At 42.0% G+C, this 22768-nt stretch overlaps 1 protein-coding gene across 1 annotated transcript in view; it reads right to left on the reverse strand.

Annotated features, from left to right (window-relative positions):
- LOC139757374 (long-chain fatty acid transport protein 1-like) overlaps positions 1–22768 on the reverse strand; it is a 157454-nt gene that overhangs the window by 26724 nt on the left and 107962 nt on the right. The window contains exons 12-13 of the mRNA XM_071677784.1: positions 17204–17321; positions 15247–15390 (exon numbers count right to left, since the gene is read on the reverse strand). Coding sequence (XP_071533885.1) covers positions 15247–15390; positions 17204–17321 — 262 coding nt within the window. The remainder of the gene's footprint in view (positions 1–15246; positions 15391–17203; positions 17322–22768) is intronic.

A 22768-nucleotide genomic window follows, 5' to 3' on the forward strand; every position in this document is an offset into this window, starting at 1 on the left:
AGAGATGTGTGGAAATAAAAAGAGCGTGGTTGAGAGAGCAGAAGAGGGTGTTTTGAAATGGTTTGGGCACATGGAGAGAATGAGTGAGGAAAGATTGATCAAGAGGATATATGTGTCGGAGGTGGAGGGAACGAGGAGAAGTGGGAGACCAAATTGGAGGTGGAAAGATGGAGTGAAAAAGATTTTGTGTGATTGGGGCCTGAACATGCAGGAGGGTGAAAGGAGGGCAAGGAATAGAGTGAATTGGATCAATGTGGTATACCGGGGTTGACGTGCTGTCAGTGGATTGAATCAGGGCATGTGAAGCATCTGGGGTAAACCACGGAAAGCTGTGTAGGTATGTATATTTGCGTGTGTGGATGTATGTATATACATGTGTATGGGGGTGGGTTGGGCCATTTCTTTCGTCTGTTTCCTTGCGCTACCTCACAAACGCGGGAGACAGCGGCAAAAAAAAAAAAAAAAAAAAAAAAAATCTCTCACTTGGTAAAAGAAAAAAGAGAAGTAGCCAAAAAAGGGTTTGTCCTTAAAGATAGCTATATAACTCAAAAGGAAGGAGAAACAAGCATTATATATGGTTTTGGTTTACCCCAGACGCTTCACATGCCTTGATTCAATCCACTGACAGCACGTCAACCCCGGTATACCACATCCCTCCAATTCACTCTATTCCTTGCCCTCCTTTCACCCTCCTGCATGTTCAGGCCCCGATCACACAAAATCTTTTTCACTCCATCTTTCCACCTCCAATTTGGTCTCCCTCTTCTCCTCGTTCCCTCCACCTCCGACACATATATCCTCTTGGTCAATCTTTCCTCACTCATTCTCTCCATGTGCCCAAACCACTTCAAAACACCCTCTCCTGCTCTCTCAACCACGCTCTTTTTATTTCCACACATCTCTCTTACCCTTACGTTACTCACTCAATCAAACCACCTCACACCACACATTGTCCTCAAACATCTCATTTCCAGCACATCCATCCTCCTGCGCACAACTCTATCCATAGCCCACGCCTCGCAACCATACAACATTGTTGGAACCACTATTCCTTCAAACATACCCATTTTTGCTTTCCGAGATAATGTTCTCGACTTTCACACATTCTTCAAGGCCCCCAGAATTTTTGCCCCCTCCCCCACCCTATGATCCTCTTCCGCTTCCATGGTTCCATCCGCTGCCAGATCCACTCCCAGATATCTAAAACACTTCACTTCCTCCAGTTTTTCCCCATTCAAACTCACCTCCCAATTGACTTGACCCTCAACCCTACTGTACCTAATAACCTTGCTCTTATTCACATTTACTCTTAACTTTCTTCTTCCACACACTTTACCAAACTCAGTCACCAGCTTCTGCAGTTTCTCACATGAATCAGCCACCAGTGCTGTATCATCAGCGAACAACAACTGACTCACTTCCCAAGCTCTCTCATCCCCAACAGACTTCATACTTGCCCCTCTTTCCAAAACTCTTGCATTTACCTCCCTAACAACCCCATCCATAAACAAATTAAACAACCATGGAGACATCACACACCCCTGCCGCAAACCTACATTCACTGAGAACCAATCACTTTCCTCTCTTCCTACACGTACACATGCCTTACATCCTCGATAAAAACTTTTCACTGCTTCTAACAACTTTCCTCCCACACCATATATTCTTAATACCTTCCACAGAGCATCTCTATCAACTCTATCATATGCCTTCTCCAGATCCATAAATGCTACATACAAATCCATTTGCTTTTCTAAGTATTTCTCACATACATTCTTCAAAGCAAACACCTGATCCACACATCCTCTACCACTTCTGAAACCACACTGCTCTTCCCCAATCTGATGCTCTGTACATGCCTTCACCCTCTCAATTAATACCCTCCCATATAATTTACCAGGAATACTCAACAAACTTATACCTCTGTAATTTGAGCACTCACTCTTATCCCCTTTGCCTTTGTACAATGGCACTATGCACGCATTCCGCCAATCCTCAGGCACCTCACCATGAGTCATACATACATTAAATAACCTTACCAACCAGTCAACAATTCAGTCACCTCCTTTTTTAATAAATTTATGTGCTGAAAAAGGACTGATGATTGGGAATACCTGGTTTAAAAAGCGAGATATACATAAGTATACTTATGTAAGTAGGAGAGATGGCCAGAGAGCGTTATTGGATTACGTGTTAATTGACAGGCGTGCGAAAGAGACTTTTGGATGTTAATGTGCTGAGAGGTGCAACTGGAGGGATGTCTGATCATTATCTTGTGGAGGCTAAGGTGAAGATTTGTATGGGTTTTCAGAAAAGAAGAGTGAATGTTGGGGTGAAGAGGGTGGTGAGAGTAAGTGAGCTTGAGAAGGAGACCTGTGTGAGGAAGTACCAGGAGAGACTGAGTACAGAATGGAAAAAGGTGAGAACAATGGAAGTAAGGGGAGTGGGGGAGGAATGGGATGTATTTAGGGAATCAGTGATGGATTGCGCAAAAGATGCTTGTGGCATGAGAAGAGTGGGAGGTGGGTTGATTAGAAAGGGTAGTGAGTGGTGGGATGAAGAAGTAAGAGTATTAGTGAAGGAGAAGAGAGAGGCATTTGGACGATTTTTGCAGGGAAAAAATGCAATTGAGTGGGAGATGTATAATAGAAAGAGACAGGAGGTCAAGAGAAAGGTGCAAGAGGTGAAAAAAAAGGGCAAATGAGAGTTGGGGTGAGAGAGTATCATTAAATTTTAGGGAGAATAAAAAGATGTTTTGGAAGGAGGTAAATAAAGTGCATAAGACAAGGGAGCAAATGGGAACTTCAGTGAAGGGCGCAAATGGGGAGGTGATAACAAGTAGTGGTGATGTGAGAAGGAGATGGAGTGAGTATTTTGAAGGTTTGTTGAATGTGTTTGATGATAGAGTGGCAGATATAGGGTGTTTTGGTCGAGGTGGTGTGCGAAGTGAGAGGGTTAGGGAAAATGATTTGGTAAACATAGAAGAGGTAGTGAAAGCTTTGCGGAAGATGAAAGCCGGCAAGGCAGCAGGTTTGGATGGTATTGCAGTGGAATTTATTAAAAAAGGGGGTGACTGTATTGTTGACTGGTTGGTAAGGTTATTTAATGTATGTATGACTCATGGTGAGGTGCCTGAGGATTGGCGGAATGCGTGCATAGTGCCATTGTACAAAGGCAAAGGGGATAAGAGTGAGTGCTCAAATTACAGAGGTATAAGTTTGTTGAGTATTCCTGGTAAATTATATGGGAGGGTATTGATTGAGAGGGTGAAGGCATGTACAGAGCATCAGATTGGGGAAGAGCAGTGTGGTTTCAGAAGTGGTAGAGGATGTGTGGATCAGGTGTTTGCTTTGAAGAATGTATGTGAGAAATACTTAGAAAAGCAAATGGATTTGTATGTAGCATTTATGGATCTGGAGAAGGCATATGATAGAGTTGATAGAGATGCTCTGTGGAAGGTATTAAGAATATATGGTGTGGGAGGAAAGTTGTTGGAAGCAGTGAAAAGTTTTTATCGAGGATGTAAGGCATGTGTACGTGTAGGAAGAGAGGAAAGTGATTGGTTCTCAGTGAATGTAGGTTTGCGGCAGGGGTGTGTGATGTCTCCATGGTTGTTTAATTTGTTTATGGATGGGGTTGTTAGGGAGATAAATGCAAGAGTTTTGGAAAGAGGGGCAAGTATGAAGTCTGTTGGGGATGGGAGAGCTTGGGAAGTGAGTCAGTTGTTGTTCGCTGATGATACAGCGCTGGTGGCTGATTCATGTGAGAAACTGCAGAAGCTGGTGACTGAGTTTGGTAAAGTGTGTGGAAGAAGAAAGTTAAGAGTAAATGTGAATAAGAGCAAGGTTATTAGGTACAGTAGGGTTGAGGGTCAAGTCAATTGGGAGGTGAGTTTGAATGGAGAAAAACTGGAGGAAGTGAAGTGTTTTAGATATCTGGGAGTGGATCTGGCAGCGGATGGAACCATGGAAGCGGAAGTGGATCATAGGGTGGGGGAGGAGGCGAAAATTCTGGGGGCCTTGAAGAATGTGTGGAAGTCGAGAACATTATCTCGGAAAGCAAAAATGGGTATGTTTGAAGGAATAGTGGTTCCAACAATGTTGTATGGTTGTGAGGCGTGGGCTATGGATAGAGTTGTGCGCAGGAGGATGGATGTGCTGGAAATGAGATGTTTGAGGACAATGTGTGGTGTGAGGTGGTTTGATCGAGTGAGTAACGTAAGGGTAAGAGAGATGTGTGGAAATAAAAAGAGCGTGGTTGAGAGAGCAGAAGAGGGTGTTTTGAAGTGGTTTGGGCACATGGAGAGGATGAGTGAGGAAAGATTGACCAAGACGATATATGTGTCGGAGGTGGAGGGAACAAGGAGAAGAGGGAGACCAAATTGGAGGTGGAAAGATGGAGTGAAAAAGATTTTGTGTGATCGGGGCCTGAACATGCAGGAGGGTGAGAGGAGGGCAAGGAATAGAGTGAATTGGAGCGATGTGGTATACCGGGGTTGACGTGCTGTCAGTGGATTGAATCAAGGCATGGAAAGCTGTGTAGGTATGTATATTTGCGTGTGTGGACGTATGTATATACATGTGTATGGGGGGGTTGGGCCATTTCTTTCGTCTGTTTCCTTGCGCTACCTCGCAAACGCGGGAGACAGCGACAAAGTATAATAAAAAAAAAAAAAATTATGATCCTTAATCGCTGTTTCCTGCATCAGCAAGGTAGTGCAAGGAAACAGACAAGGAATGGCCCGACCCACCCACACACACATGTATGTACATAAACACCCATACACGCACATATACATACATATACATTTCAACATATACATACATATACATGCACATACATACACATGTACATATTCATACTTGCTGCCTTCATCCATTCCTGTCGCCACTCTGCCACCCATGAAATAACAACCCCCCCCCCTACAGCGGGGTAGCACCAGGAAAAGACAAAAAAGTCCACATTTGTTCACACTCAGTCTCTAGCTGTCATGTGTGATGCACCGAAACCACAGCTCCCTTTCCAAATCCAAGTCCCACAGAACTTTCCATGATTTACCCCAGATGCTTCACATGCCCTGGTACAATCCAATGACAGCATGTCGACCCCAGTATACCACATCGTTCCATTTCACTTAAATGTTTGAAGGAATAGTGGTTCCAACAATGTTGTATGGTTGCGAGGCGTGGGCTATGGATAGAGTTGTGCGCAGGAGGATGGATGTGCTGGAAATGAGATGTTTGAGGACAATGTGTGGTGTGAGGTGGTTTGATCGAGTAAGTAACGTAAGGGTAAGAGAGATGTGTGGAAATAAAAAGAGCGTGGTTGAGAGAGCAGAAGAGGGTGTTTTGAAATGGTTTGGGCACATGGAGAGAATGAGTGAGGAAAGATTGATCAAGAGGATATATGTGTCGGAGGTGGAGGGAACGAGGAGAAGTGGGAGACCAAATTGGAGGTGGAAAGATGGAGTGAAAAAGATTTTGTGTGATTGGGGCCTGAACATGCAGGAGGGTGAAAGGAGGGCAAGGAATAGAGTGAATTGGATCAATGTGGTATACCGGGGTTGACGTGCTGTCAGTGGATTGAATCAGGGCATGTGAAGCATCTGGGGTAAACCACGGAAAGCTGTGTAGGTATGTATATTTGCGTGTGTGGATGTATGTATATACATGTGTATGGGGGTGGGTTGGGCCATTTCTTTCGTCTGTTTCCTTGCGCTACCTCACAAACGCGGGAGACAGCGGCAAAAAAAAAAAAAAAAAAAAAAAAAATCTCTCACTTGGTAAAAGAAAAAAGAGAAGTAGCCAAAAAAGGGTTTGTCCTTAAAGATAGCTATATAACTCAAAAGGAAGGAGAAACAAGCATTATATATGGTTTTGGTGCATTACGCATGACAGCTACAGACTGAGTTTGAACGAATGTGGCCTCTTTTTTTTGTCTGTTTTCCTTGTGCTACCTTGCTGAAGTGGGGGATAGCAAGGTATATGTGTATATGGTACTGTGTGTATGGGCTGTTCTTCATCTGTTTCCTGGTGCTACCTCACTAATGTGGAAATCAGCGATCAAGTGTAATAAATACATGGGGCCCGGATGTGGAAAGGGAGCTGAGGTTTCGGTGCATTACACATGACAGCTAGAGACAGTGTGAACGAACATGGCCTTTTTTTGCTTTTCCTACCACACTTTGCTGGGGGGGATGCTATTTCATGTGTGGCAGGGTGGTGACAGGAATGGATGAAGGCAGCAAATGTGAATATATACTTGTGTATATATGTGTATGTCTCTGTATGTATATGTATGTTTTTCATAATACTTAGTCGCTGTCTCCCACATTAGCAAGGTAGCACAAGGAAACAGATGAAAAAATGGCCCAAACCATCCACACACACGTATATACATAAATGCCTACATATGCACATCTACATACCTATACATTTCAACCAATACATACCTAAACATACACAGACATATACATATATACACATGTATATATTCACACTTGCTGCCTTCATCCATTCCCATTGCCACCACACCACACATGAAACAGCACCCCGCTTCCCCAATGGCCCATCCCACCCACACACACATGTATATACATAAATGCCTACAAATGCACACCTACATACCTTTACATTTCAATGGATACATACCTATACATACACAGACATATACATATATACACATGTACATATTCATACTTGCTGCCTTCATCCATTCCCACTGCTACCACACCACACATGAAACATGCCCATTTTTGCTTTCCAAGATAACATTCTCGCCTTCCACATATTCTTCAACGTTCCCAGAACCTTCGCCCCCTCCCCAACCCTGTGATTCACTTCCATTCCATGGTTCCATCCACTGCTAAATCCACTCCCAGATATCTAAAACACTTCACTTCCTCCAGTTTTTCTCCATTCAAACTTACCTCTCAATTAACTTGTCCCTCAACCCTACTGAACCTAGTTACCTTGCTCTTATTCACATTTACTCTCAGCTTTCTTCTTTCACACACTTTACCAAACTCAGTCACCAGCTTCTGCAGTTTCTTACCCGAATCAGCCATCAGCACTGTATCATCAGCGAACAACAACTGACTCACTTTCCAAGCCTTCTCATCCACAACAGACTGCATACTTGCCCCTCTCTCTAAAACACTTGCAGTCACCTCCCCAACCACCCCATGCATAAACAAATTAAACAACCATGGAAACATCACACACCCCTGCCACAAACCAACATTCACTGGAAACCAATCGCTTTCCTCTCTTCCTACTTGTACACATGCCTTACATCCTTGGTAAAAACTTTTCACTGCTTCCAGCAACTTATCTTCCACACCATATATTCTTAATACCTTCCAAAAAGCATCTCTATCAACTCTATCATATGCCTTCCCCAGATCCATAAATGCTACATACAAATCCATCTGTTTTTCTAAATATTTCTCACATACATTTTTCAAAGCAAACACCTGATCCACACATCCTCTACCACTTCTGAAACCACACAGCTCTTCCCCAATCTGATGCTCTGTACATGCCTTCACCCTCTCAATCAATACCCTCCCATATAATTTCCCAGGAATACTCAACAAAGTTATACCTCTATAATTTGAGCACTCACCTTTATCCCCTTTGCCTTTGTACAATGGCACTATGCATGCATTCTGCCAATCCTCAGGCACCTCACCATGAGTCATACATACATTAAATATCCATACCAACCAATCAACAACACATTCACCCCTTTTTTTAATAATTTTCCACTGCAATACCATCCAAATCTGCTGTCTTGCCGGCTTTCATCTTCCACTAAGCTTTTACTACCTCTTCTCTGTTTACCAAATCATTCTCCCTAACCCTCTCACTTTGCACACCACCTCGACCAAAACACCCTATATCTGCCACTCTATCATCAAACACATTCAACAAACCTTCAAAATACTCACCCCATCTTCTCACATCACCACTACTTGTTATTACCTCCCCATTTGCCCCTTCACCGATGTTCCCATTTGTTCTCTTGTCTTATGCACTTTATTTTTTTACCTCCTTCCAAAACATCTTTTTATTCTCCCTAAAATTTAATGATACTCTCTCATCCCAACTCTCATTTGCCCTCTTTTTCACCTCTTGCACCTTTCTCTTGACCTCCTGCTTCTTTCTTTCATACATCTCCCAGTCATTTGCACTATTTCCCTGCAAAATTCACCCAAAGGCCTCTCTCTTCTCTTTCACTAATAATCTTACTTCTTCATCCTACCACTCACTACCCTTTCTAATCGGCCCACCTCCCACGCTTCTCATGCCACAAGCATCTTTTGCACAAGCCATCACTGATTCCCTAAATACATCCCATTCCTCCCCCACTCCCCTTACCTCCTTTGTTCTCACCTTTTTCCATTCTGTACTCACTCTCTCCTGGTACTTCCTCACACAAGTCTCCTTCCCAAGCTCACTTACTCTCAACACACTCTTCACCCCAATATTCTCTCTTCTTTTCTGAAAACCTCTACAAATCTTCACCTTCGCCTCCACAAGGTAATGATCAGACATCCCTCCAGTTGCACCTCTCAGCACATTAACATCCAAAAGTTTCTCTTTCACACGCCTATCAATTAACAAGTAATCCAATAAAACTCTCTGGCCATCTCGCCCCCTTACATATGTATACTTATGTATATCTCTCTTTTCAAACCAGGTATTCCCAATCACCAGTCCTTTTTCGGCACATAAATCTATAGGCTCTTTACCATATCCATTTAAAACACTGAACACCCCATGTACACCAATTATTCTCTCAACTGCCACATTACTCACCTTTGCATTCAAATCACTCATCACTATAACCTGGTCTTGTGCATCAAAACTACTAACACACTCACTCAGCTGCTCCCAAAACACTTGCCTTTCATGATCTTTCTTATGCCCAGGTGCAAAGGCACCAATAATCACCCATCTCTCTCCAACCACTTTCAATTTTACCCATATCAATCTAGAGTTTACTTTCTTACACTCTATCACATACTCCCACCACTCCTGCTTCAGGAGTAGTGCTACTCCTTCCCTTGCTCTTGTCCTTTCACCAACCCCTGACTTTACTCCCAAAACATTCCCAAACAACTCTTCCCCTATACCCTTGAGCTTCCTTTCACTCAGAGCCAAAACATCCAGGTTCCTTTCCTCAAACATACTACCTCTCTCTCCTTTTTTCTCATGTTGGTTATATGCACGCACATTTAGACACCCTAATCTGAGCCTTTGAGGAGGATGAGCACTCCCTGTGTGACTCCTTCTTCTGTTTCCCCTTTTAGAAAGTTAAAATAAAAGGAGGGGATGGTTTCTAGCTCCCTGCTCCCATCCCCTGTAGTCGCTTTCTACGACACTTGAGGAATGCATGGGAAGTATTCTTCTCCGCTATCCCCAGGGATATGATTGTAAGGTTAGTAAGCTGGATGGATTATTTTATGTAATACCTGCTGTACTAACTAAGAAACATCTATGGAGTGGCTACAGGAACAAGCAAAATAATATCATAGATGATGATAATACAGGCTGCTGAACACTGAAGTATCAACTATGCCAGAGGAGTAGCTGTTGGAGGAAACTGCATTAAGCAAACAAGATGAGGTGATAAAATCTGAGGCAGTTGAGAGATTTGGCATTATTCATCATACAAATCAAGTGGTTAGTGTTACCTGTTAGCCCTGCTGTCATGCTAAAATTGGAGGAAGTGAAGTATTTTAGATACCTGGGAGTGCACATGGCAGCAAATGGAACCATAGAAGCAGAAGTGAATCACAGGGTGGGAGAGGGGATGAGAGTTCCGGGATCACCGAGGAATGTGTGGAATGAGAGATCATTATTTGGTAGGGCAAAAATAGGTATGTTTGAAGGAATAGTAGTCTCACCACAATCATATGGGTGTGAGGTATAGGCTGTAGATAAGACTGTGCAGAGGAGGATGGGTGAGTTGGAAATGTCTGAGGACAATACACAGCATGAGGTGGTTTGATCGAGTAAGTCATAAAAGGGTAAGGGATATTTGTGGTAATAAAAGAAGTGTGGTTGAAAGATAGGAGGACGTGCTGATATGGTTTGGCCGTATGGAGAGAATAAGTGAGGAAGGATTGACAAAGAGGATAAATGTGTCATAAGTGGAGAAAGAATGAGAACGGGGAGACCAAATTGGAGATGGAATGATGGAGTGAAAAAAAATTTGATCAATCAGGGTCTGAACATTCAAGAGGGTGAAAGGCATACATGGGATAGAGTGAACTGGAATGATGTCAATGAACTGAACCAGGGCATATGAAGCATCCTGGGTAAACCATGGAAAGACGTGTGGGGCCTAGTTGTGGATAAAGAGCTGTGGTTTTGGCATTACATATGACAGCTAAAGAATGAATGCTCCTAGCACTACCTTACTAATGCAGTAAACCACAATCAAGTATGAAAGAAAGAAAAGAAGGTTCTTCAAGGTAGGTACAATTCAATCCACCTCACTCCACTTACTACCCTTTGGCATTTCATTTCCAACACATCTAATACCCTCTTCCCCTTGTGCATTCCAGGCCTAAGACTTACATCCATACAACACTGTTGGAACTCCTATACCTTTACATACACCCATTTTTGCTCAAACAGTTAAAGAATTCTCCTTACACAAACCTAAATGAACTCACAACCTCAGCTCCCTATCCCATCTTATGACTCACTTTAGTCCCATATTTCCATCCAATGCCTTGTTCACTAAGCACTCCTCTTCCTCCAGGTCCTCCTACTCCACATTTTAACTCAAATCACTGTCATTCCCAAGCAGCACCTCATGACCCTACTTTTGTTATCATGTACATTCAACGCTTGTTTTACTGCTTTCCAAAATCCTTCAAAGCAAACAGCTGGTCCATACATCCTTTGCTTCTCATGAAGCCATACTACTGTTTTCTAGTAAGATGTATTGGGCAAGTTACTATCCTCTAAATAATCACTCATCCATACACCTTACCAAGTATACTTAACAAACTTAGAATTCCAAGATTCAAGCATTTATTTCTGTTCCCCTTTCCATTATGCAAAGGCACTATACCTGCATTTTGTCAATCCTTAAACACATCTCAACTGAACTGCCTGACAAGCCAGTCGACAACATTGTTAGTCCATTTGTTGTGAAACTACAATCCCATCCATTCCTTTCATGTAGCCTTTTTTGAGCATATTATAATTTCATGTACTGCTTTCAGTGTTCCCATATATGCCAGGCTGTCTTAGGCTATCTTCCAGTCAGTCACATTATTTGTGTATCAACATGAATCATAGACAAGATCCAATTTTTTTGTGATAATTTGGGCAAATATGAAAAAGCAATGGAAAACCAAGATGGCTTGGCTGTAAAAGATGTGATCATGGTGTGTGACATCTTGCCACTAGTATATGGAAAATATAACTATGCTGAAGATGGGTAGTTTAATTTGGGTTACTAATACGCTACCCATGAGACAAGAAATTAGTTGAGGACCTTCAAGAACAGTGGGGTCCTTAGGAAGCTGTATTCCTACAAAGTTTGTCACTTCAGTTTGTCTAAATCATTTACCTTGAAACAATTCAAATACAGATACTCCTTGACATAAATCCGAGTTCCCTTCTGACCGACTGGTCATATCTAGAAATGGAAATAAGCCAGACATATGTCAACATGGCATGTAAAATTCGTATACCTTTACAGTATTCTTTTACCATACTCAATTTCTATCATGATTATCTTCTTTTTTATTAACTAGCTTTATAATATGATAATGTATAGTCTTTTTAACTTTTATTTAATATTCTTTAATTCATGAATTGATTTATCCATTCTTTCATTGAACTTTTCCACTGCTCCTTTGTCATCACTTGCTGCTTCCCTTGTGACTCGAACATTGTGCGAGCCACATCTTCTTTCAAATCTATTGAACCAACCATGACTTACTGTGTAGTTCTCGATTTAGTCCTTTCCTGCTCACTCCTTCAAAGTCTCAAAAAGACTTCTAGCCCTTGCCTGAATTGTTAGTAAGCTTAGTGGTACATGATTTTGAATTTGATCTTCCATCCACAGCATCAACTTTTCCATTTTGTGGAGGGGCCTTTTTCTTGTCGTTGATTTGTTATTATCTTAAATTTCATACTGCTGAACCTTTCACTGCTTCATGTATTTTTCCTTTGGCCTTTAAAACTGTGGAGACAATTGAATGGGACAACTGTAGATCATATGCAATCACATTAACTTTTTTCTTCCTTCATATTGGGTGATTACCTTCATTTTCAATTTCAAATCAAGCACCTTCTTCTATCTCTTGCCAGATCTATCAACATATGATGGGTTCTTTCTCATGCTTGTCATCTTCTTTGGGTTTTGACAAAAAAAAATGGTTTAATCCAGTGCAATTCTTTTTTAGATTCACTAGAATAACACACACTTACTGAATGGTAACTGACAGCGAGAACTGAGAGAGATGCAGTGATGTACACAATGCAGGGATCATCTGGCATTCACTATCATATGCATGCAGCCGTTAGCACTGGCAGAGGTACAACCAAGCGTAATTTTTATATTTACGTGTACAGAGCATCAGATTGGGGAAGAGCAGTGTGGTTTCAGAAGTGGTAGAGGATGTGTGGATCAGGTGTTTGCTTTGAAGAATGTATGTGAGAAATACTTAGAAAAGCAAATGGATTTGTATGTAGCATTTATGGATCTGGAGAAGGCATATGATAGAGTTGATAGAGATGCTCTATGGAAGGTATTAAGAATATATGGTGTGGGAGGCAAGTTGTTAGAAGCAGTGAAAAGTTTTTATCGAGGATGTAAGGCATGTGTACGTGTAGGAAGAGAGGAAAGTGATTGGTTCTCAGTGAATGTAGGTTTGCGGCAGGGGTGTGTGATGTCTCCATGGTTGTTTAATTTGTTTATGGATGGGGTTGTTAGGGAAGTGAATGCAAGAGTTTTGGAAAGAGGGGCAAGTATGCAGTCTGTTGTGGATGAGAGAGCTTGGGAAGTGAGTCAGTTGTTGTTTGCTGATGATACAGCGCTGGTGACTGATTCATGTGAGAAACTGCAGAAGCTGATGACTGCGTTTGGTAAAGTGTGTGAAAGAAGAAAGTTGAGAGTAAATGTGAATAAGAGCAAGGTTATTAGGTACAGTAGGGTTGAGGGACAAGTCAATTGGGAGGTAAGATTGAATGGAGAAAAACTAGAGGAAGTGAAGTGTTTTAGATATCTGGGAGTGGATCTGGCAGCGGATGGAAGCATGGAAGCGGAAGTGAATCATAGGGTGGGGGAGGGGGTGAAAATCCTGGGAGTCTTGAAGAATGTGTGGAAGTCGAGAACATTATCTCGGAAAGCAAAAATGGCTATGTTTGAAGGAATAGTGGTTCCAACAATGTTGTATGGTTGCGAGGCGTGGGCTATGGATAGAGTTGTGCGGAGGAGGGTGGATGTGCTGGAAATGAGATGTTTGAGGACAATGTGTGGTGTGAGGTGGTTTGATCGAGTAAGTAATGTAAGGGTAAGAGAGATGTGTGGAAATAAAAAGAGCATGGTTGAGAGAGCAGAAGAGGGTGTTTTAAAATGGTTTGGGCACATGGAGAGAATGAGTGAGGAAAGACTGACCAAGAGGATATATGTGTCGGAGGTGGAGGGAACGAGAAGTGGGAGACCAAATTGGAGGTGGAAAGATGGAGTGAAAAAGGTTTTGAGTGATCGGGGCCTGAACATGCAGGAGAGTGAAAGGCGGGCAAGGAATAGAGTGAATTGGATCGATGTGGTATACCGGGGCCGACGTGCTGTCAGTGTATTGAATCAGGGCATGTGAAGCGTCTGGGGTAAACCATGGAAAGTTGTGTGGGGCCTGGATGTGGAAAGGGAGCTGTGGTTTTGGGCATTACTGCAAGACACCTAGAGACTGAGTGTGAACTCAGTGTCTTTTCCTAGCGCTACCTCACACACATGAGGGGGGGAGGGGGATGGTATTCCATGTGTGGCGAGGTGGCGATGGGAATGAATAAAGGCAGACAGTGTGAATTGTGTGCATGGGTATATATGTATGTGTCTGTGTGTGTATATATATGTGTACACTGAGATGTATAGGTATGTATATTTGCGTGTGTGGACGTGTATGTATATACATGTGTATGGGGGTGGGTTGGGCCATTTCTTTCGTCTGTTTCCTTGCGCTACCTCGCAAACGCGGGTGACAGCGACAAAGCAAAATAAATAAATATACATGTATTTTTTAATCTGTTCGCTGGAGGGGGGATGCTATTTCACATGTGGCAGGGTGGCGATAGGAATGGATGAAGGCAGCAAGTATGGTTATGTACATGTGTATGTATGTGCATGTCTGTGTGTGTATATGTACGTGTACATTGAATATTATCATATTTAGTCGCTGTCTCCTGCGTTAGCGAGGTAGCGCAAATAAAACAGATGGAAGAATGGCCCAACCCACCAACATACAAATGTATATACATAAGCATCCACACACGCACATATACATTCCTATACATTTCAAAGTATACTTACATATACATACACAGACTTATACAGATGTACATATTCATGCTTGCTGCCTTCATCCATTCGTGCCGCCAAACCGCCATACATGAAATGGCACCACCCTCCCCCCATGCGCACACACGAGGTAGCGCTAAGAAAAGACAGCAAAGGCCACATTCGTTCACATTCAGTCTCTTGCTGTCATGTGTAATGCACCGAAACCACAGCTCCCTTTCCACATCCAGGCCCCACAAAACTTTCCACGGTTTACCCCAGACGCCTCACATGCCCTGGTTCAATCCATTGACAGCAAGTCTACACCGGTATACCCTCCTGTATGTTCAGCCCCAATTGCTCAAAATCTTTTTCACTCCATCCTTCCACCTCCAATACATTGAAAGGTACATAAATATGTATATGTGCATGTGTAGGCATTTAAGTACATACATGTGTATGTGGATGGGTTGGGCCATTCCTCATCTGTTTCCTTGTGCTACTTCGCTAACGCAGGAGACGGTGGTTAAGTATAATAAAAATAAATGAAAAAAGAAAAAAATCTAATCTATATTTTTTCCCGGTCATATGCACGGATGGTCATAATAACATAGACCATTGGTCAGGGAGCATTTGTAAAAGCAATACTTTCAAAAAACATGCTACTAGCAATTAAATAAAGGATAAAGGATATCATGTAATTAGGGACAAACTTACCGGGTTTGCATAAAATGCAGAGTCCATTCTTGTCTCTGAGGGGTTCACCAGTTTCCTCATCAATCTTAATCAAGTAGACTGGTAAAACATTTCGGAACAACATGGACACAAAACCGCAAGCACCTGGTTTCCCTTCATAGTTTACTGCAAAGACATAAAAATTTAAGCCATATGTTTTGATGGCAATAATTCAATGGTACATATATACAGCTGATGGTGAGGCAGAATACTTTAAAAAGCACATCATCCCACTTACATGATAATGGCTCTTTCTGGAAATGCAAGACAGCCTGTAAAAATTTAGCTTTGATCATAACTGGTGAGAGTTCTTAATTCACTTAACTGGTACTTTAAAAACAATGGCCATAAAGTCCATCTCATCTCTTACCACAAAGGTCTTTGAAATGCATATCTTTCCTTAAACTGATAGGCATCCAAAAGTAAGACTCTTGGATGTGAATGTGCTAAGAAGAGCAGCTAGTAGGATGTCTGATCATTACCTGGTGGAGAAGAGGGTGAAGATTTGTAGAGGCTTTCAAAAAAGGGGAAATGAGTAGGTGAAAAGAAATGAGCAAAAGTTTTGGTGTACATGTGGGTGTGAGGTAGGGTGGTGTGATTCACAGTGGCTTTTTAACATATATAAGAACTGAGTGATGAGAGAGATGAAAGCAAAACGAAGGGAAAAGGGGATGTAGAGACAGAGCATGGTGGAGGTATGGTTGTTATTGATAAGCCTATTTGTCAATGATACAGTGTTATTTGCAAAGAGTGAAGAGTTTTAGAAGGTTGTAAGTGTGTTTTATGATGTGTGTAAGCACAGGTGATTAAAGGTATATGTGAGTAAAAGTTATTGCGTTTGAAGGTAGTAGGTAGTAGTTGGTAGGCAGCCTAGCAATAAGTAGTAGTTGGTTGGCAGCCAACGACCAGTGAGTACTACCCATCTGGGTATCAGGAGGGTTAATGACATCTGCTTAGAGAGCCAGCACTTTAGTGGTTGTCAAGTTGCACTCTTCTGACACAGGTAGCTGTCTTTTTCTTCTGCCTCACAAACATGTGGACTACTGGCATTCTGTCCACAAACATACAATCTCTCCTTTTCATATGTAACACTTGACAACATTTAACTCATGCAGCCCATTCTCCGTAACTCTAGATTTTCCTGTGGTGAGCACTGTGTCTAGCCCTGCCTTTTGGCAAAATGGTAGGAGCAGTAAATAGAGGCAGTAGATATGAACATTTAGGCAGGAGCATTAGGCAGTAGTAATAGGTAGATGCATTATATAGAAGCTGTCATTAGGAACATTAGGTAGGAGCCTGTGCAAACAATGCACTAAACTTACCCTATGCCAGAGGCCTGTTAAGGGTGAGGCATTAAAGGCTAAGAAGTACCCCTTTGAAGTCCCAATTGCAACAGGCATCAGAGATATAGATAGATAGGTGAACAGAGTGAAAGCAGACATTTCACAAAGCCCTACAGAGTGTAGGAAGAAAGTGAACTAAACAGTGTAATAGATATGAGGGAGACAGACTGGAATTTGTTCTGAATTCTAGTATTTCGGAGCTATCTTGGGTGAGTGATAATATGGAAGGAGAGACATGGGAGAGAGCAGTATAAGGTAGAAGAGTCATTTGGGTCCCTTAACAGAATAATGATGAGTAGAGGTATAAGTATGGAAGTGCAGAAAGAATAAAGATACAACATAGTCCTCCCAACCTGAACTATGCAGCCAAAACATGGTCAGGGGATGAGTTACAGAGTTCAAGAATCCTGCCTGTGCAAATGATTTATTTGACGGGAGCATGTGTTATGACCAGATAGAATGATGAAAGTAATAAAGGGAGGTATGAGAAATTTGGTATGTCAGGAAATGGCTTACCAGATATAGATACACTGGGAATTTCACATAAATGCCTTCAATAACAGTTTGACATAGCTGCCTTACAAATAGATACTTACTAATATTTGCAATTCCCTCTGTAGCTCCATAGAATTCAGCAATACAAGGTATGCTGAAACGGGATGTAAACTGTTGCCAGATCTGAGGTCTCACGCCGTTACCAAACATCAACCTCACCTGAAGAATTAAGAAACTGATTAAGGTGATATAGCACTCTCCACATAAACAATCAGTGCTCTCTTGGGCACCCTCCCCATTCTGAGTACCTCACTGCAAGATTTTGATTAAGTTATTGAGGTTTTATGGTTGCTTTTAGGATTTTACACTATGAATTTTTTTAATACTTGTATGCGGTTAATCAATGTTAGTGAGATAATGCCAAGAGCAGACAAAAAAATGGCCTCATTCACTCGCATCCATCTCTAACTGCCATGCATAATGCACCGAAACCACAGCCCTCCATACATAAATAGGTGTGAAAAACTTTTTTGTGGTTCTCCTGCCTACTTCACGAGTCCTGGTTCAGTCCACTGACAGCACTGACAGCTCTCTGCGTACCACACAGCTCCAATTCAATCTATCCCATGTATGCCTTATAAACTCCTCTTTCACTCCATCCTCTCCTCGCTCATTCTCTCCACATGTCCAAACCACTTCAGCAAACCCTCTTTAGAGCTCTCAATCATAATATTATTACAATCTCTCTCCTATTAATTCATATCTTACTTGATCAACCCTCCTCACACCATATACTGTATGCAAACATTTCACATCTAACACATTTACCCTCCTCCATGCATTGTCATTTGCAGTCCACACCTTGCATCCATTAAACACCATCGGGACTACTACACCTTCAAACATGCTTATCTTCATCCTTCTAGCTAGTGACCTTCATTTCCACACATTTCGAACCATACATGAAGGAGGAGTGCACTGAAATTCTGGAGAATGAATTAACTTAATTTCAGAAGAGGTAAGATGCTTGTATGATGGAGATTTGTTTGAACTCTGATAAAGAAGTGAAATTCAAGTTTAAAGAGGTCATAAACAGGTACAAATTAGAGAAGTGGCTAACTTACAGAACATACTTGGAATTAAGAAGACAGGCAAAATAAAGAATGAAGATGTGAGAAGGAAATGTGTGTAAAAGAAATCATGAGAAAGGTGCAAGAATGAATGTCTCAAGACTGTATAAGCATGTATAAAATATCAATAATAGGTAGGTCAAGAAGATATAGTATATAAGAAGGTTCCAGACAACCATAAAAAAAAGACTGATTACTGACAAGGTAATTTCAGACTGGGATTGAATGCACGGCATCCATTTAGTGTAAGGAGGTTGTGTGAGCTGAGAAACTGGTCTCATCTGAATAAACTTAAGCATGTAAAGTGAAATATCAAAGATCACTTATGTACGTACATGTGGAATTCCATGTTTCACTTTAACATACTGAATATAAGTTGAAAATACATATGGCTGACTTCAAGGGCTGTATGTTCCAGATCCACTTTAGGAAAATTAGGAATGGGGTTAATGATGATACATTAAAAAATACAAATACAGGATTGTAAAGACTAAATATCCATAGCACATTTTGCAATAAACACAATCCTTTAACCTTATACAGTGGTTGGCATCAACTGATATTTTACACAAAACAGCAGCAAACATCAAATGATGTTTTAACTTTTTCTGCTTATGTTTCTCTTTCCACTTCATATATGATGTTTCAATTTCCATTTAATGAATTATTCCATTTTTGGTCTTCACATGTCACTAGCAACCTAACAATTCAATTGGAAATAATATCATGTATTATCATTTATATTCATTCATAATACTTGATCGCCATCTGCTGCGCTAGCGAGGTAGCGCAAGGAAACAGACAAGGAATGGCCCAACCCATCCACATACACATGTATATACGTAAATATCCACACACACACGCACATACATTTCAACATATACATACATATACATACACAGACATATACATATATACACATGTATATATTCATACTTTATCCCTGGGGATAGGGGAGAAAGAATACTTCCCACGTATTCCCTGCGTGTCGTAGAAGGCGACTAAAAGGGAAGGGAGCGGGGGGCTGGAAATCCTCCCCTCTCGTTTTTTTTTAATTTTCCAAAAGAAGGAACAGAGAAGGGGGCCAGGTGAGGATATTCCCTCAAAGGCCCAGTCCTCTGTTCTTAACGCTACCTCGCTATCGCGGGAAATGGCGAATAGTATGAAAAAAAAAAAAAAAAAATTCATACTTGCTGCCTTCATCCATTCTTGTTGCCACCACACATGAAATAGCAACACCACCCCCCAAGGTGAGATAGCACCAGGAACAAAAAAAGAAAAAAAAGGGCCACATTTGTTAACACTCAGTCTCTAGCTGTCATGTGTGATGCACCAAAACCACAGCCCCCTTTCCACATTCAGGCCCCCACAGACCTTTAAATGGTTTACCCTTGATGCTTCACATGCCTTGGGTCAATCTAATGACAGCACGTTGACCCCAGTATACCAAATCGTTCCAATTCACGCTGTTCCTTGCATGCCTTTCACCCTCCTGTATGCTCAGGCCCCGATCACTCAAAATCTTTTTCACTCCATCCTTCCACCTCCAATTTGGTCTCCCACTTCTCCTTCTTCCCTCAACCTCTGACACATATATATCCACTTTGTCAATCCCGCTTCTCCTTCTTCCCTCAACCTCTGACACATATATCACTTTGTCAATCTTTCCTCACTCATTCTTTCCATGTGTCCAAACCATTTCAACACACCCTCTTCTGCTCTCTCAGCCACACTCTTTTTATTACTACACATCTTTCTTACTCTTTCATTACTTACTCGATCAAACCACCTCACACCATATATTGTCCGCAAACATTTCATTTCCAACACATCCAACCTCCTCCGCACAACCCTATCTTTAGATAGGGCTTTAGCCCATGCCTCACAACCATATAACATTGTTAGAACCACTATTTCTTCAAACATATCCATTTTTGGTCTCCGAGATAACGTCCTCACTTTCCACACTTCAACACTCCTAGAACCTTCGCCACCTCCCCTACCCTGTGACTCACTTCAGCTTCCATGGTTCCATCCACTGCTAAGTCCACTCCCAGATATCTAAAACATTTCACTTCCTCCATTTTTTCTCCATTCAAACTTACCTCCCAATTAATGCGTCCCTCAACCCTACTGAACCTAATAACCTTGTTCTTATTCACATTTACTCTCAACTTTCTTCTTTCATACACTTTACTAAACTCAGTCACCAACTTCTGCAGTTTCTCATCTGAATCAGCCACCAGCACTGTATCATCAGCAAACAACAACTGACACTTCCCAAGCCCTCTCATCCACAACAGACTGCATACTTGCCCCTCTCTCCAAAACTCTTGCATTCACCTCCCAAACAAACCCACCCATAAACAAATTAAACAACCATGGAGACATCACACACCCCTGCCGCAAACTGACATTCACTGGGAACCAATCACTTTCCTCTCTTCCTACTCGTACACATTCCTTACATTCTTGGTAAAAACTTTTCACTGCTTCTAGCAACTTACGTCCCAAACCATATACTCTTAAAACCTTCCACAAAGCATTTCTATTAACCCTATAACATGCCTTCTCCAAGTCCATAAATGCTACATACAAATCCATCTGTTTATCTAAGTATTTCTCACATACATTCTTCAAAGCAAACAACTGATCCACACATCCTCTACCACTTCTGAAGCCACACTGCTCTTCCCCAATCTGATGCTCTGTACATGCCTTTACCCTCTCAATCAATTCCCTCCCATATAATTTCCCTAGAATACTCAACAAACTTATGCCTCTGTGACTTGACACTCACCTTTATCCCCTCTGCCTTTGTACAATGGCACTATGTATGCATTCTGCCAATCCTCAGGCACTTCACCATGATCCATCCATACACTGAATATCCTTACCAACCAATCAACAACACAAGTCACCCCCTTTTTTTGTGTAAATTCCAATGCAATACCATCCAAACCTGCCGCCTTGCATTTTATTATTATTATTATACTTTGTCGCTGTCTCCCGCGTTTGCGAGGTAGCGCAAGGAAACAGACGAAAGAAATGGCCCAACCCCCCCCATACACATGTATATACATACATCCACACACGCAAATATACATACCTACACAGCTTTCCATGGTTTACCCCAGACGCTTCACATGCCTTGATTCAATCCACTGACAGCACGTCAACCCCGGTATACCACATCGCTCCAATTCACTCTATTCCTTGCCCTCCTTTCACCCTCCTGCATGTTCAGGCCCCGATCACACAAAATCTTTTTCACTCCATCTTTCCACCTCCAATTTGGTCTCCCTCTTCTCCTCGTTCCCTCCACCTCCGACACATATATCCTCTTGGTCAATCTTTCCTCACTCATTCTCTCCACGTGCCCAAACCACTTCAAAACACCCTCTTCTGCTCTCTCAACCACGCTCTTTTTATTTCCACACATCTCTCTTACCCTTACGTTACTCACTCGATCAAACCACCTCACACCACACATTGTCCTCAAACATCTCATTTCCAGCACATCCATCCTCCTGCGCACAACTCTATCCATAGCCCACGCCTCGCGACCATACAACATTGTTGGAACCACTATTCCTTCAAACATACCCATTTTTGCTTTCCGAGATAATATTCTCGACTTCCACACATTCTACAAGGCCCCCAGAATTTTCGCCCCCTCCCCCACCCTATGATCCACTTCCGCTTCCATGGTTCCATCCGCTGCCAGATCCACTCCCAGATATCTAAAACACTTCACTTCCTCCAGTTTTTCTCCATTCAAACTCACCTCCCAATTGACTTAACCCTCAACCCTACTGTACCTAATAACCTTGCTCTTATTCACATTTACTCTTAACTTTCTTCTTCCACACACTTTACCAAACTCAGTCACCAGCTTCTGCAGTTTCTCACATGAATCAGCCACCAGCGCTGTATCATCAGCGAACAACAACTGACTCACTTCCCAAGCTCTCTCATCCCCAACAGACTTCATACTTGCCCCTCTTTCCAAAACTCTTGCATTTACCTCCCTAACAACCCCATCCATAAACAAATTAAACAACCATGGAGACATCACACACCCCTGCCGCAAACCCACATTCACTGAGAACCAATCACTTTCCTCTCTTCCTACACGTACACATGCCTTACATCCTCGATAAAAACTTTTCACTGCTTCTAACAACTTGCCTCCCACACCATATATTCTTAATACCTTCCACAGAGCATCTCTATCAACTCTATCATATGCCTTCTCCAGATCCATAAATGCTACATACAAATCCATTTGCTTTTCTAAGTATTTCTCACATACATTCTTCAAAGCAAACACCTGATCCACACATCCTCTACCACTTCTGAAACCACACTGCTCTTCCCCAGTCTGATGCTCTGTACATGCCTTCACCCTCTCAATCAATACCCTCCCATATAATTTACCAGGAATACTCAACAAACTTATACCTCTGTGATTTGAGCACTCACTCTTATCCCCTTTGCCTTTGTACAATGGCACTATGCAAGCATTCCGCCAAT

The sequence above is a fragment of the Panulirus ornatus genome, chromosome 26 (genome assembly GCF_036320965.1).
Source record: "Panulirus ornatus isolate Po-2019 chromosome 26, ASM3632096v1, whole genome shotgun sequence".
Taxonomy (NCBI): Eukaryota; Metazoa; Arthropoda; class Malacostraca; order Decapoda; family Palinuridae; genus Panulirus; species Panulirus ornatus.